General features: G+C 33.9%; 1 protein-coding gene across 1 annotated transcript in view; it reads right to left on the reverse strand.

Annotated features, from left to right (window-relative positions):
• Window positions 1-3,082: 3,082 nt before the first annotated feature.
• Window positions 3,083-17,223, reverse strand: part of BRIP1 (BRCA1 interacting protein C-terminal helicase 1) — a 385,619-nt gene continuing 371,478 nt past the window's right edge. Inside the window, 4 exon segments of the mRNA XM_037809614.1 lie at window positions 3,083-3,297; window positions 3,299-4,023; window positions 5,372-5,701; window positions 10,271-10,353. Of these exon segments, the coding sequence (XP_037665542.1) occupies window positions 3,175-3,297; window positions 3,299-4,023; window positions 5,372-5,701; window positions 10,271-10,353 (1,261 nt within the window). The 3' untranslated portion in view covers window positions 3,083-3,174.

Here is a 17,223-nt window from a genome sequence, read left to right on the forward strand (position 1 = left end):
ATTTGGTATTAGATGGGTTGTATTGGACTTGATCCAAGTGGGTTTAGTTACTGAAAACACATTATAAGGTGGGATCACCAATAAGTTGATCCACTGGCTCAGATCCCATGGATAGTATAACAAAGCTCCACTGTAGAGTACAGGAAGCCAAGCAGCTAATGGTTCTATGAAATAAAACCTCAAGAAACACAAAAATCTTTTCTTGTTGTAGAGGTGAAAATTGTCTAGGGCTAGGAGATTGTAAGGCTGGATCATTGCCTAAATCTTCATTTCCTGATGTTCTTTATTCTGTTTCATATCTTCATGAAATTTCATGTTAAGGTTTTAGTTTCCTTAGACATTCATTGTCTGATGCAATCTTAAATATTTTTTATTTTATGATAAATTTTAGTATTAATGCAGCCTTTCTATTTACAAAAGATTGACTATATTTACCCATGGAACTAGAGAAGAAACTATGAGTTCATAAAGAAGGTTAAAGTAAAATCTTGTGTGGCTTGTTGATATATTGGAGGCTAAAAATCATGTGAGCAAAGATAATTATGGGGTAGTCAAATACAAAAAGAATGCCACCACTTAGAGATTAGATGACTACATAAGCTATACCAGTCTTTAAAGTCATTTTAACAACAGGCACTTTGATTTCATGAAAGTTTTATAAGTGGTCCTAAGGAATTAAATATTTTGATAGTTTTATAACATGACAAAGACATATTGTAGAAAAATAATATGGGAAAGATTTTTAAAATTAATGTTTAGAATAGCGAGATCATAAGGAAGAATAAAAACAAAGCCTTAAGTGAACTTAGAAATAGTGCGAATTAAAAACTATGTAATAATTAAAGTCAGAGTAGTAGCATAGTAAGAGTGTCAATTTCCAACATGGTTATAAAAAGTTTTAAATGATATACCTAAAATTAAAATGTCAAGTCATGAAACATCTAGTCTTTACATTTTACCTCCTTCTTCCACGAATAAAGCCTTTTCCCCAACTGGTAGTTTCTCTGGTTCATGGCCTGTATGTGCTATAAACTTTTCGTCCTTGAAAAATTCAGTTTTACATAAGCATTGCATGCATAAGACAAATTATATGTTAAACAATTTTTCTTATATAACTCAAACAAAAGTTTAAAAGATTAATTTTTCTTTTTACTGCATAAAAATTCTTTATTGTTAGTTTATCTAGCTACCTGGCTAGCTGTCTAGCCAGCTATCTAGCCATCTGCATACCTACCTACCTACCTACCTACCTATCTAAAGTTAGGAAAGGGTTCATATACTCTAGACATATGATTGATTTATTCATAACTGGCAACTTGCCATGTGCCAATTTGGCACTATTTTAAATGCTTTTACACATTTTAACTTAAATCTCAAAAACAATACTTGACATGACTATAGAATAATGTACTTCATTTTCTCCTGTAGCTTATCAGTTTTCTAAAGGCAATTTCAACAGCCCCAAAAATGTTTTAAAAGCAGCAATGTTAAAATAAATATCTAGCCTCCCAAGATAGTACATATGTATTTATACTGATCCTCCCTAAAAGCAGAAGAGTCATTGCACCTTCTCTACAAAGCGGTATGCTTTATTTTAAGCATTTTAGACAAAAGCAAATGAAAGTTGGCCCAGTAAAATATCAACAAATATTCCTTTAAATTAATAAATTTTAAAGCTGAAAGGGATTCGCATGATTTTATAGTAATAAATTCCACATCTCACAGATGAAACTATTCCCTAAGAGGCATGGTGATTGCCAACATGGTTAGCAAATTAGTGGCAGAGCCAGGAATAGAACCCATGGCTTTTGTCTTCTTCCAACTTGTGTCCCTTCTTATCAGTGGTTAAGATACTACTATCCTTACCTGTGGTTTAAGAATAATACCAAAAGGGAGACATGGATTCATGTTTTCCAAACACTTTAGAAAAATCATCCTCTAATCTAGGGTATGTAATTTACTGCTCAGTCACCGATTAACTAAGAAAACATACACTAGGTGGGACCTATTATATCCCAATATTTAAATGAATAATTTAAGTATCATTGAATTGTGCTTAGAGTCATATGCTATAGGAACAGATAAACTGTATTAAAACTAAATGCCACCAAAATAAAAGCATACATATGCATATATAATAACTTGAGTATCCAAATTAATGTAAAATATCTCTAATTCTGGGAATTTTGGTTTGAAAATAGACCACACAACTTGAACAGCTCATAAAATTTCAATTCAAACCACTCACAAGAAATCCAAATGTCCATTGAATAACAGGATGTTTCTTAAAAAAAGATTAGTGAAGGTATAGAGCATCTTTTATAAACATTTTGGATCAAAGTATTCATTCACAAAAACATGAGCCAAAATTCACATAAAGGCTTATTACTGTGCTGTGCTATAAGGGAATGTATTTCAGCTGCAGTTATGTATTTGGGTTTGCTTACCAAATTTATATATCTCAACATTTGCATAATTAAAACTTTTATGCCAGAACATGTCATTTTCCCTCATGATAATGAAGCTAAATAATTAGAATTGAAATTTGGGAGTCATTTGTCCTTTTTTAACTTCATATAAAGTACTTTATAATCTTGGTTTTGGTTTGTCAAACAAAAAAATATGAAAAATTTTCAATTAAAAAATGCATGCTGCTTTCTTCCTTACCTATTAATAGGCAAGTTTAATAGGGAAATAAGTTTTTCAATGTAACATCTGATTACTAAAATACCTCAAACTGGCATCAGGTAAAAATCTATAGTGAAACATGGCTGAGATATGACTAGATTAGACTGCTATTAATTTTATATATCAGTAAGGAAAAAAATGGATGAAGAGAACTACAAAATACAAGTACTTACGTGAAATTTCAAGTGCCCTAAATATCTTTCAGATTGGATAATTTTAAATTGCATTTAAAGATGACTTGTTGGAGGAAAATATTTTGTACAAATCACTTCATCAAAACTCAAGAATAGTAAAACTTACTTTTCAGACCATCAAATAGATTTTTTTTTAAAATCTGATGACATGAATTAAAATGAAAGAACAATCTCAAAATTTTAAAAGTATACCACTTATCATCAAATATATAATTTATTATTTACAATAGAGTTTAATATAATCACGACAACATATTTTTACAGCTTGTCAGATAAGTATTATTACCTAACACTAGGGAACACACCTTTTATTTTTGGAAGGTAACTGCTGAACATCCTTTATGTCCATATCATGAGTTTTTCCCAGTTCCAATTTGTTTATACTAGTTCTTGTTTTTACATTACCATCAATGTCAATGAATTTTATTTTCTTCAGTACTCATGATTGTATTCAACTTTGTGTCTGTGCAATCTTCAGCTTTCATTTCTCTGATTGAATCCACTCCTTTCACAGTTCTAATCTCAAAAAGGTCTTCTGCTAAAATGTAATTTGATTTATTAGTCAATCTGTTCCCCATTTCAGTTTCAACTAGTTCATTTTTCTCTTCATTGGTATCTTCAGGATCATAAAGTTCAGGTGTAAAATAGATAGATTCATCTTCTGCTTCTGTTTCAAAGCTCCCATGTGAAGTGGAAAGTTGAACTTCTTCATTGACTAGAGACAACTCAATGTCTGGATCCAAGGCTTCTTCACAGCAGAGCAGCTGTTTGGAATGATTTTTTTTAGTAAGAGCAGTATCAAGCTGCATTGATGAAACAGTAGTTTCTGATTGAGGGCATGGTCCAAATGATGTGTTTATAGTCAGAGATGGGGACTCACATTGATCAATGAGTGGCAAAACAGTTTTACTTTCCATCGTTTGTATTTTGAAAGTGGAAGTACTAGAGGGGCAGTCTTCTGATGACCTGAGCTCTGGTGTTACAGTTAGTATTTGACCAGGAAAATTCTGTCCCAGAGAATTCAAGATAGACCAACTACCTTTCTTTGTTTGTTTGCTGAAGGTTGGGCTTGTGGATCTGGAAATCGCAATTTTTTCTCCATTCATTGCCTGGATGGATTCTTCCAATAATATTGGATCATCTATGAATATAAAAATTTAAGAGCTTTAATATCCTGTTGCTAGCTAACATAATAATTGTTATATTAAAATGATTATTCATTAAAATATTTAAATATAGGTATAGGACACATAATCTACAGTTCATAACCAGTAGTAGTAGGACTTCCATCTTAAGACTTAAAACTTATTATGTTAACTCGAAAAATCTTAAGTCTCCAGTGTTTCCTAGCCTAGGTTTTAAAGCTGTCTGGTAAACTATCATATTCCACACCAGGGACCTCAGGACTGAATGAGAAGTGGAGGCAAAAAGGAAGAGGAAGAAAGCTGAGTAATGAGGGAAGAGGCTATAAAAATTTGCCTGGAAAAGCCACTAACCAGTGATTAATAAATAAGGAAACTGACAACCAGAAAGGTGTAGTTATTTGCCCAAAGTTATAAAACTGGTTAGTAGTCAGACCAGGAAGAGACCTAGGTTTCCTTACTACAGTATAATGGCCTCGAATTCACTATGAAATTTATTTAGAAGTATATACTACAAAATAAATATTTTTTTAAAAAATCAATATATAAAGCTACCATGATATATGAATTAAAACAATCAAAAATATTTTCAATGATACAGACCAGGGGTTAGGCAACTTTTTTTTTTTTTTTCTGTAAAGGGCCAGACAATAAATATGTTAGGCTTTCCTGGATGTATTGTCTCTGTTGGAACTATTCTGTTCTGGTTCAATACATACAACAAATCAACTCTGCTGTTATGTAAATAAATGGGCATAGTTGTGTTTCAGTAAACTTTAGTTCAAAAACAGCAGGCTGTATTTGGCCCATGGGCGATAGTTTGCTTACCCCTGATATGGCCAACCATTATATTCTAATATATTTTTTTAAAATACTACATTTTATCATTTAGAATAAATCACTCTCACTTCTCAAATTTAAGAAATTCATTTAAGATAAGTATCTATAAATTAGATCAATTAAAAAAATAGCCTTTAGAATAACACCTACAATCTACGTAGTACTTTACAATGCCGTCACATTTGTTATCTTACTTGATCTTCACAACCTGGAGGGATAGCTATGTAAATATTACTTTTTATTAAGACTCAAAAAGGTTAAATGATGATACTGGTCACAAAGCTAGTTGGTGGCAAAGCAAGTTAGTGGAAAAAACCCTGAAAATATGCACAGGTGTTTTGAAAAAAGTATGTTCTAATTCCAATACACCATATTACATCATAATTTTATGACAATACCTTTTATTAAAAATCAACATATTTAAGTAAGTTAATCTATACCAAAATATTTCAGTAAACATAATGAAAAACTTCTCTATCAAATTTAAACACGCAGAACTTTTCATACTTTTCTCCTTTTTGGAGATGATGCCACTTGGTAGAGATGGATTTCTAGTGATTATTTTAGGACACTGATGTTCCTGGACACATATTTTTGCTTTGTCTTCCCTAGGATTTTCTGGTGATAGATGACTTGCTGCTTCCAATAAAGAAGTTGGGGTGTTGTCCTTCAAATGGGTCACTTCAAGTATAGACTCATTGCTCTGTGTAGACTTTCTGTCCTCTATGGATATATCTATGACCTTTTGGTGCTTTTTGGAAAATTCAGCCAAGGACTGCAGTGCACTTTCAAAAGATGAATGGTGTTGAATCTGCTGCCGTACCCATTTAGAAAGTCCTAAGGAAAAAGTAAAGCCAGGGAGGATATTTTGATATCTTAGTTATTAAGATATTATATATTAAGATAAAACTTAGATAAGTTTTTCTAATAAAGTACTCTTCATTTAAAGTATATAGAATCGTTCTCAATGTTTTTCCTGCCTTTTTACCTTCATATGTACAATATGCTAATATATCAGTAACATTTCTCTTTACAACTGGAAGGAAGGAAGGAACAGTGAGAGGAGATTAAAGAGGGAGAAACATATTATCCAGTGGAGAATAACTGGGAAGTATAGCAATTTTAATCTCATCATTATTCTCCACAAAAGTTGTCTGTCTTTTTCCTGTGGGGAGACTAGAAGTAATAAACAACACAATCTTTTATTCCAACTTTCCAAATTTGACTCCTTTAACAAAAATAAATTTAACATTCCAGTCTCAGTTTTTTGTTGTATTCCCTTCAAATTCCAAACATATCTTAAACTGTTCCAGGGGTAAAAGAAACAGCACTATTTTATGGACAAGACAGGTCCTATCTGAATTTCTATTAAATAAATATTTTTAATATATAAATAGTCAAGTTGTAAGGGACATGATTTGACCTTTGGTGCATGGAAACTGCTAAAAATGAACCATATTAAGAGTATACAGTATTTGATAGTATGGCTCTCTTCAGACTGATATTCAGAATCAGATATTTGGATTCTTACAACATAAATATTCCCTATTGATGCTGCTAAAACTATCCTCACCTTTTGGAATAATTAGTTTTAAAACTCCCTATGGTATTATAAGTTCAGAGATAGATAAAATAGGGCTTCAGGTGACTTGAACTACTAAACTTTCATATCAAATACACTGCTTTAGCCTTTTTTATGGTGTTTTTCTATTGATCTAAATTTATTCAAATTGAATGTAAACAAAAATTAGACACCAGGCATTTGTAATTTAGGCCCCACTCCATCAAGATGGCAGAGGGAGACACTCCAGGGTTCTGTCTCCACACAGGTTTGAACAATAAGCAAGATAAGACAATTGAAATCATTCAATCTGAGCAGAAAGAAAAAATAATGAAGAAAAGTGAACAGAATCTGAGAGATCTGTGGGACACCATCAAGCTTACCAATATATTGCATTGTGGGAGTCCCAGAAGGAAAGAGAGGAAATGGTAGAAAGAATATATAAAGAAATAATGGCTTTCCATTTTCCCAAATTTAATGAAAGGCATGAATAGACACATTTAAGATGTTCAGTGAACTCCAAAGAGATAAACTCAAATAACTCCAAGACATATTATGATCAAACTGTTGAATGCCAAAGATAAAGAGACTCCTGAAAGTCACCACAGAGAAGAAACATATCATATATGAGGGAGCCTCAATAAGAGTAAATGCCAGATTCTCATTGGAATGAAGCAGTAGAATTAGCAAGAAGGCAGTGGAATGATATATTTAAAGTGCTGAAAGGAAAAAGTTGCCAACCAAGAATTCAATATCTGGCAAAACTGTCTTGAAAAAATGAGGGTGAAATTAAGACATTCCCAGATAAACAAAGCATAGGGAGTTGTCACCACTAGACTGGGTCCTATAAGAAATGCTAAAGGAAGTTCTGTGGTTTGACAAGACAGTACAGTAGACAATAGATCAAAGCCACAAAAAGAAAGTTCTCTGGTAAGGGTGATGACATGGGTAAATATAAATGCCAGTACTATTGTATTTTTGGTTTGTAACTCCACTTTTTACTTACTACAGGATCTAAAATACAAATGTGTTAAAAGTAAAGATAAATCAATGTTTGGACTCACAATGTATAAATAAGTAATCTGTGACAAGAACTACATAAAGATGGGGGGATGGAGAAGTATAGGAACATAATTTGTATATGCTACTGAAGTTAAGCTGGTATCAATGCAAATGAGATTGTTACAGATTTAGGATGTTAAATTTAAGCCCCATGGTAACCACAAAGAAAATATCAGAACAATATGCACTGAAGGAAGTGAGGGTTCACTACAAAAGATCAACTAAATACAAAAAATGGGTAGTAATGGAAGAATTGAGGGAAATACAAGACTTACACAAACCAGAGTAAAATGGCAGAAGAAAGTCCTGCATTATCAGTAGTTACTTTAAAAGTAAATAGGTTATATTGTTATATTGTTAGTGGGAATGTACAATGGTGCAACCACTCTGGTGGTTCCTCTAAAAGTTAAACATAGAATTACCATATGATCCAGCAATTCTACTTCTAGGTGTATACCCCCAAAAATTGAAAACAGGGACTCAGACAGACACTTGTACACCAACATTCACAGCAGCATTATTTATAAAAGCCAAAAGGTGGAAGCAACCTAAATGTCCATCAGCAGATGAATGGATAAACAAAATGTGGGAAATAGAGACAGTGGACTATTACTCAGTCTTAAAAAGAAATGAAGTTCTGACACATACCACTACATGGATGAACCGTGTTGAGTGAAAGAAGTCAGACACAAAGGAACAGATAATGTGATTCCACAAATATGAAATAGCTAGAATATGCAAACTCACAGAGACTTGAAGTAGAGTATAGGTTACCAGGGGTGGGGTCGGGGGGACAGGGGGAATGGGTTGTTAATGCATAATTGGTGTGGGGTTTCTGTTTGGGGTGATGGGAAAGTTCTGGTAATGGATGGTGGTGAGGGTAGCACAACACTGTGAATGTGAATAATGCCACTGAAGGTATGCTTGGAAGTGGCTGAGATGAGAAAGTTCATGTTGTATATATGGTTTCCACAATTAAACAAAAAAAGAAACTAAGAGACAATGACAACTAGATGCAATACATTATGCTGGAATGGATCTAAGAATGGAGAAAAGGCTCAAAAGGACATTATTTGGACATGTGAAACAATTGAAATATAGACTATATGCTTTATATCTGTTAAATTTCTTGAACTCAATAACTGAACTTAAAAAGTGACTACTTAAGTGAATATCCTTGTTATTAGGAACTGTACATGAAACTATTCAAGAAGCATTATGTATACAAACTACTCTCAAATATTCAGAGCTAGACAGATAGATGGATCAATGGATAGACAGAATGATACGGCAAACGGAAAAATGTTAAAATTGGTGGATCTGGGTAACTGGGGGGAGAGGTGGCATTTGCTGGAATTCTCTATGGGTTTTGTGTTATTTTTACAACTGTCCTATAAGTTTGAAATTATTCAAAATAAAAAGTAAAAAAAAAAAAAAAATAAAAAGGTATTTGTGTGTTGAAGTGCCAGTATTACAAAGATAAGGAAAGATCACACACTTTATGAGTCTCAGAAAATTTAAATGAAAAGCTTACATAAATAAAATGCAAAATATTTAATTCAAATCTAAACCATGGGTTACATTTAGATTCTAGATTTTTAAGCAAGAAAAATAATTTTAAGTAAGCATTTCCTTTAAAATTCTTTGCTTTGCCTTTTTTTTGGGGGGGGAGAGGGAAGAATAATTACACCAAACAAAAACATGAAATTCTCTAAAATTGACAAGCGTTAGTATTATAGTTACCATTTAGTTTCTACTTTTTTGTAGTCAAAGAAAAAGCCTTTTCAGTTGAAAATGTCATTATCTGCTTTTTTTTTTTTTTTTTCATTATCTGCTTTTGAAAACTTGAAAGAATCTGAGCTCCATTTGCTGACTAAACATTAGCACTTAACATTTTTGCCTTTAAATATGCCTTGATGTAACCAACTTTTACATGGAAAGGAAAAAAAATAAGCAATATGTTTAGTTTCAGTGCATTTGCATACATGTTAATATCAAATGAAATACAGTAATTAAGCTATGAAATGGCTAAGGCAGAGTCCATATCCACAGACAGCTAATCTGAAACAAATTTAAAATTTAGCATCTCTTCATTAAAGTATGATATAAACATTTTAGCTTTAAAAGTAATAGTAGAGATGCAAATGTATTCCTCAGCTCTTTGATAACATATGGATTCCTGGTATTGATTCTGAAGGGACTATGTTACTGATGGATAAAAGCCATAGGCGCATAGTATTTGCTGATTTGAGTGGGGAAAAAAACACACCATCTACTTCATCTTGCCATGTGCAGTGGTGCCCTTTCCTTTCAGAAAACACTATCACCAACTAACATAACTTCTAAAACAACTGAAGCATTTCTAAACAAAGTCACAAACCTAAACATAAAAAAAAAAAAAAATGAATAATGAATCCTAAGCAACCAAAAGAGATGTCCTTGTGTGCTTAACTGTAAAAGCTTCAAACTTCTTGGGAAATTCATTTCTGTGGAATAGCTTTTTCCCTGGCAATGCAAAATAAGTGTTACTATGTTAGTGTATAATCCCACATTCTATGAAATTGAAGGATTTTAATTAATTTAATATTATTTTGATAAATACCCAGATTCTTCCCTTAAAGTTTGTTTTTGTAAACATATAAGCACTAAAATGCTAGATTTCTACAATGTAAATTTTTCATGTTTGATCTAGCAATTCCAGTTTCCCTGTTACCTTATCTTTTCAGCTAATAAATACCAATGACTGTTACTAGTTCTTACTATGAGCTCAGGTGAGATCTTACCAGATATATAGCGACTTGGGTTACTTCTGAAGCGATCATCTACTAGAATAAGAGCTCCCCAATCATTTTTATGTCGAATACACCTGTAAGAAAATAGAGGGAAAATCAATTAAAAATAACATTGGAAAAAAGCCAGATAGAAAATTGAGACAAATCAATGATGTGTCAGTTATATGTTCCTTTAATCATAGTCATTATTATGAGGAGGGTTATAGAAGCTACTCAATACTTTAAAAGTAGGTGTACCAAAAAATCCCCCAATCCTACCAACTGTTAATAACATATATCCAAGAATGTTATATACATACCACTTTCAAGATTATTATGGAAGAAATATTTACCAAGGTGTACTTCCTTCACACAGACTTTTTTACCTTAAATATTACATTAGTTGTAGGTGTAACATAGATTCCCTCTGTTCCTAGAGGATGGGTTTTTAAAATCATGGATGTATGTTGAATTTTGTCAAAATCGTTTTTTGCATAATAGATATGATCATGTAGTTTTTGTTCTTTAGACTAATATGGTAGATTACTTTCAAATATTGAACCAGCCTTGCATTTCCTAGAATAAACTACCTGGGGTCTTGGTGCATTATTTTTATCGGTTGCTGGGGTCGATTTGCTAGTATTTAAAACATTTTTATAGTAAAGTTATTACTATTATTTAAAAAGATTTGAAGTGTATAATAGTGTTTTTTGTATATTTACAAGGTTGTGTAATCTATACCACTCTCTAATCGCAGAACATTATCATCACCTCAAAAAGAGGCCCTTTACCCATTAGCAGTCACTCCTCATTTCCCCTTTCCACAGCCCCTAACAACCATTAATCCACTTTCTGTTTCTAGAGATTTGCCTATTTTGGGCATTTCATATAACTGGAATCATAATATGTGGCATTTTGTATCCACTTACTTTCACTTAGCATTATGTTTTCAAGGCTCACCAATATTGTGCCATCAATCAGTACTTTATTCCTTTTTATTGCCAAATGTTCCATTCTATGTATATTACCACATATTGTTTATCCATTCATAAGTTAATGGACATTTGGGTTGTTTGCACTTTTGGCTATTATGAATAATGCTACTATGAACATTCATGTATAAGTTTTTGTGTGAACACGTTTTCAATCCTCTTGGTATACACTAAGGAGTGGAATGCTGTGTCATATGGTAACTTCTTATTGAATTCTGAAAAACTGCCAAGATGTTTTCCAAAGCAGCTGCACAATTTTAATTCCCACCAGCTATGTCTAAGGGTTCCAATTTCTTCACATCTTCACCAATACTTGTTACTATCCATATTTTTTATTGTATCTATCCTACCTAGGTATCTCACTGTGGATTTGATTTCCATTTCCCTATCTTTTTGGAGAAATGTCAGTTCAAATTATAGGTTCAATTTTAAATTGCATTTTTGTCTTTTTATTGTTAGGTTGTAAGAGTTCTTTAAGTATGCTGGAGACTAGACTCTTATCAGATGTATGATGTTCAAATATTTTCTCCCATGTGTGTTGTCTTTTTCTTGTTAGTGTCCTTTGAAGAACAAAAAGTTTTGACTTTGGCAAATTCAAGTTATCTAATTTTCTTTAAATACTTGTACTTTTGTTTTCAGATCTAAGAAACCACTGCCTAATATAAAGCCAGGAAAATTTACATCTCTGTTTTATTCTAAGAGTTTCATTTAGGTCTTTGACCTATATTGAGGTAATTTTTATGTATGCTGTGAGGGAGAGATCAACTTTATTCTTTTGTGTGTAGCTACATGTTCCAGATCCATTTGTTGAAAAGACTTTACCCAATGAACTGTCTTGACACTCTTGTCAAAAATCAATTCACCATAAATGTATAGGTTTATTACAATTCTATTCCATTGATCCATATTTCTATCCTTATCCCAATACAACACAGCATTGATTACTGTAGCTTTGCATTAAGTATGAAATCAAGAAGTATCAATTCTCCAACTCTGTTCTTTTGCAAAATTGTCTTGGATATTTTGGGTCCCTTGCATTTCCATCTGAATTTTAGGAAGAGGTTGCCAATTTCTGCAAGAAAGGCAACTGGGATTTTGATCAGGATTGTGCTGAACCTGTATGTCAACTTGGGGAGAGTTAATATTTCAACAATATTGTTTCCAATCCATGAATATAGGATTCTATTTACTTAGAAATTTCTTTCCACAATGTTTTGTAGTTTTTAGTGTGAAGTCTTGCATTTCTTTTGTTAAATTTAGTCCTAAGTATTTTATTCTTTTCAATGCTATTGTAAATGATATTGCTTTCTTAATTTCATTTTTGGATTCTTCCTTGCTAGTGTATAGAAATGCAAATGATTTTTGTATATTGATCTTATTTCCTGCAAACTTTCTGAACTCATGTATTAGCCCTAATTGTTATTTTTTAGGAATTCAAGATACTCTGTGTAGAACATAATTTCATTTGCAAATAGTTTTATTTCTTCCTTTCCAACTTGACACCTTTTATTTTTTTTCTTGCCTAATTGTCATGGCTATAACCTCCAATACAATGTTGAATAGAAATGGTGAGAGTGGACATCCTTGTCTTTCTTCTGATCTTAGGGGAAAGCTTTCGGTCTTTCATGTTTCAGTATGATGTTAGCTGTGAGATTTTCATAGATGCCCTTTTGAAGGTTGAGAAGATTCCCTTTCATTCCTAGTTTATCAAGTGTTTTTATATTGAAAATGAGTTGGGTTTTGTCAAATGACTTTTTTGATCACATGCTTTTTGTCTTTTATTGTATTAAATGGCATATTATATTGATTTTCATATGTTGAACCAACCTTGCATTCCTGTGATAGATCCCACTTAGTTATAGTGTTTATTTCTTTTAATATATTGTTGGATTCAGTTTGCTAATATTTTGTTCAGGATTTCTGTATCTATATTAATAAGTGATATTGATTTGCAGTTTTCTTTTTTTGTGGTATCTTTGGTTTTGATATCAGGTTATACTGACATCATAAAATGAGTTGGAAAGTTTCCCCTTCTGTTGAAAGAGTTTGTGAAAGATTGATGCTAATTCTTCTTTAAATGTTTGGTAGAATTCACTAGTGAAGTCATTGGGTCTTATGATTTCCTTTGCGGGAAGTTTGATTACTAATTCTGTGTCTTTACTTGTTATAGATCTATTCAGATATACTGTTTTTTATTGAGTCAGTTTGAGTTTTTTTGTCTTTCCATGAATTTGTCCAGTTCATCTAAGTTATTTAACTTGTTGCCATGCAATTGTTCAACGTATTCTCTTATAATCCTTTATATTTTCTCTAAGATTGGTAGTAATGCCTCTTCTTTCATTCGTAATTTTAGTAATTTGAGTCCTCTTTGTATTTTTCTTGGTCAATTTAGCTAAAAATTTGCCAGTTTTGTTGGTTTCATTGCTTTTCTTTATTGCTTCACTATTCTCTATTTCACTCATTTCCATTTGTTCTAGTTTGCTAATGCTGCCGGAATGCAAAACACCAGAAATGGATTGGCGTTTATAAAAGGGGATTTATTTGGTTACACAGTTACAGTCTTAAGGCCATAAAGTGTCCAAGGTAACACATCAGCAATCAGATACCTTCACTGAAGGATGGCCAATGGTGTCCGGAAAACCTATTAGCTGGGAAGGCACGTGGCTGGCATCGCTCCAAAGTTCTGGTTTAAAAATGGCTTTCTCCCAGGATGTTCCTCTCTAGGCTGCAGTTCCTCAAAAATGTCACTCTTAGTTGCACTTGGGGTATTTGTCCTCCCTTAGCTTCTCCAGAGCAAGAGTCTGCTTTCAACAGCTGTCTTCAAAATGTCTCTCATCTGCAGCTCCTGTGCTTTCTTCAAAGTGTTCCTCTTGGCTGTGGCTCCTCTTCAAAATGTCACTCACAGCTGCACTGAGTTCCCTCTGCCCATCAGCTCATTTATATAGCTCCAATGATCAAGGCCCACCCTGAATGGGTGGGGCCATGCCTCCATGGAAATAATCTCATTAGAGTTATCACCTATAGTTGGGTGGGGCTCATTTCCATGCAAACAACCTAATCCAAACATTCCAACTTAATCCCCAGTAATATCTCTGCCCCACAAGATTACATCAAAGATAATGGTGTTTGGGGGACATAATACTTTCAAACTGGCACACCACTCTAATCTCTATTCCTTCCCAGCATCTGCTTGCTTTGGATTTCATTTGTTTTTCTTTTCCTAATTCCTTAAGGTGTAAGGTTAGATTACTGATCTGAAATCTTCCTTTTTTTTTAAAATTAAATTCAGTTTTATTGAGATATATTCACGTACCATACAATCATCCATGGTGTACAATCAACTGTTTGTTGATATGAAAGTAAAAAAGAACATCCAAATCATCCCCCCATCCCACCCTATTTTTCATTTAGTTTTTGTCCCCATTTTTCTATTCATCCATCCATACACTGGATAAAGGGAGTGTGATCCACAGGGTTTTCACAATCACACTGTCATCTCTTGTAAGCTACACTGTTATATAATCATCTTCAAGAGTCAAGGCTACTGGTTTAGAGTTTGGTAGTTTCAGGTATTCTAACTATTCCAATATATTAAAACCAAAAAGGGTTATCTATATAGTGCGTAAAAATGTCCACCAGAGTGACTTCTTGACTCCATTTGAAATCTCTCAGCCAGTGAAACTTTGTTTTAGTTTGCATCCCCCTTTTGGTCTAGCAGATGTTCTCAATCCCACATGCCGGGTCCAGATTCATCCCCGGGAGTCATATCCTGCGTCGCCAGGGAGATTTACACCCCTGGGAGTCAGATCCCACGTAGGGGGGAGGGCAGTGAGTTCACCTGCCAAGGTGGCTTAGCTAGAGAGAGAGGGCCACATCTGAGTAACAAAGAGGTACTCAGGGGGAGACTCTTAGGCACAATTGTAAGCAGGTTTAGCCTCTCCTTTGCAGTAACGAGCTTCATAAGGGCAAGCCCCAAGGTAGAGTGCTCGGCAGTCAGTCCTCAATGTCCGTGCGAGCATTAGCCAGGTGAGGAAGTCCAACACTTCCGCATTTTCCCCCAGCTCCTCAGGGGGGCCATGCATATATATTTTTATTCTCTGCCCAAATTATGAAATCTTTCTTTTTAATATGGGCATTTACAGCTATATATTTTCTTCTAAGCACTGCCTTCAGTGCATCCCCTAAGTTCTGGTATGTTGCATTATTGTTTCCAATCATCTCAAAGTATTTTCTAATTTCCCCTATGATATCTTCTTTCACCAATGGTTGTGTAGGAATGACTTGTTTTATTTCCACAAATTTGTGAATTTTCCAGTTTTCCCTAGTTTACTGATTTCTAGTTTCATTTCACTGAAGTGAGCTCTTCTGGTTGGTAATATTTCACATGTGGTGTCACAACTCATTGCTGGGGGGAATTAAGCAATTAATTACTGTGTGACTTCAATGGAAGAGTACCTTTGGAAGCTTACATGTGGTTTCTCCTGGATGTTGTCTCATGCCTCTTTTTCTCTTTGTTGATTGTGCTTGGTATCCTTTTGCTGTAATAAATCTTAGTCACAAGTAGGACTATATGCTGGATCCTGTGAGTACTCCTAGCAAATTAACCATCCTGCTGGTGGTCCTGGGGACCCCCAAGGAAATGCCCTTCACTACAGATTTATAATTATTGCTTTATGCAGTTTTTTGTTTTTTAAAAACCAACAGGAGAAAAAAGAGTTATAAACTTGTCTAATACGGCATTAGACATGGTTTCCTTAGTTCTTTGAACATATTTAAAACTGCTGATTTAAAGTCTTTGTGTAGTAGGTCCAATGTCTGGACTTCCTCAGGGACAATTTACAGTGATTGTTTTTTTCACATACATATGGTCCACACTCTCTTTGTTCTTTCCACGTGTCATGGTTTTTGTTGAAAATTTGTTATTTAAAATAATATTGTGTAGCAACTCCACAAATCAGATTCTTCTGTCTCAAGGTTTTTTGTTGTTGCTGTTTGTTGTTATCTGTTTAGTGACTTTTCTGAAATAATTCTGTAAAATCTGTATCCTTTGCAATATGTGGTCACTGAAGACTCTGCTTGGTTAACTTGATAGTCACCTAATGAACGGAAAGAGATATTCTTAGATGTCTAGAACCAGTAAGTTGTGCCTTCTTTTCTGAGGGGCTGTGTGTGTGTATTGGGACACGACTTCAACTCTTAGCCAGGCAGGTAACAACTCAGTCTTAGTTATCACATCTTGTTTGTACAGAGCCTCAAGGTCAGCCAGAAGTGAGAGCTTAGGGCTTTCTCAGGTCTTTTCTGAGTATATATACATCCTGGTCATGTGCACAGTCCTACACGTACACATGGCCCACTCTGAGGAATATGTCACAGCTTTTCAAAGCCCCCTGTGGACACCATTTCCCAGATTTTCCTTTTAAGCATTTTTGGTTAGTCTGTTTTTTGTCCCATTTTCATCCTTTGTCTCAGACAGCCATGAAGTTAAACAATTGCCTCGGTAAGATCTGAGTTAGGTCAAATAAAGAAAATTTTGCAACTGGGGTCTTCCAGGAAAGTACCAGACAGGTCAAATGATGATAATTCTCCAAAAATGAGCTCCAGTCCCATTCTGGCCCTCCAGTGGCTGCCAGGTTTCTAGTGTTAACTGTGATTGCAGGCTTTTGGTTTTCAAGGCTACCTTGAACCTGGAGAGAGGGTTATGGGAATAGGGCAAGTTAAAATACTGCACAGCAAACAGTTCTTACTAAGATTCAGCTAGTTTTCTTGAATAAATGCTTCCAAGAATGCTGCAAGCCATTGGTTAACTTCCAGAATTTTAAAAAAAGTTGATGTTGACAATATTTGCTTATTTTTTCATTGCTTTTATGGAGAAAATAATTTTCAGAGGTCTTTACTCCACCATTTTCACTGACCTCACCCAATTTGCTGATCTTTTGTTGAGGATATGTTCACCTATATTCATGAAAGATACTG

Source organism: Choloepus didactylus, chromosome 18 (genome assembly GCF_015220235.1).
Source record: "Choloepus didactylus isolate mChoDid1 chromosome 18, mChoDid1.pri, whole genome shotgun sequence".
Taxonomy (NCBI): Eukaryota; Metazoa; Chordata; class Mammalia; order Pilosa; family Megalonychidae; genus Choloepus; species Choloepus didactylus.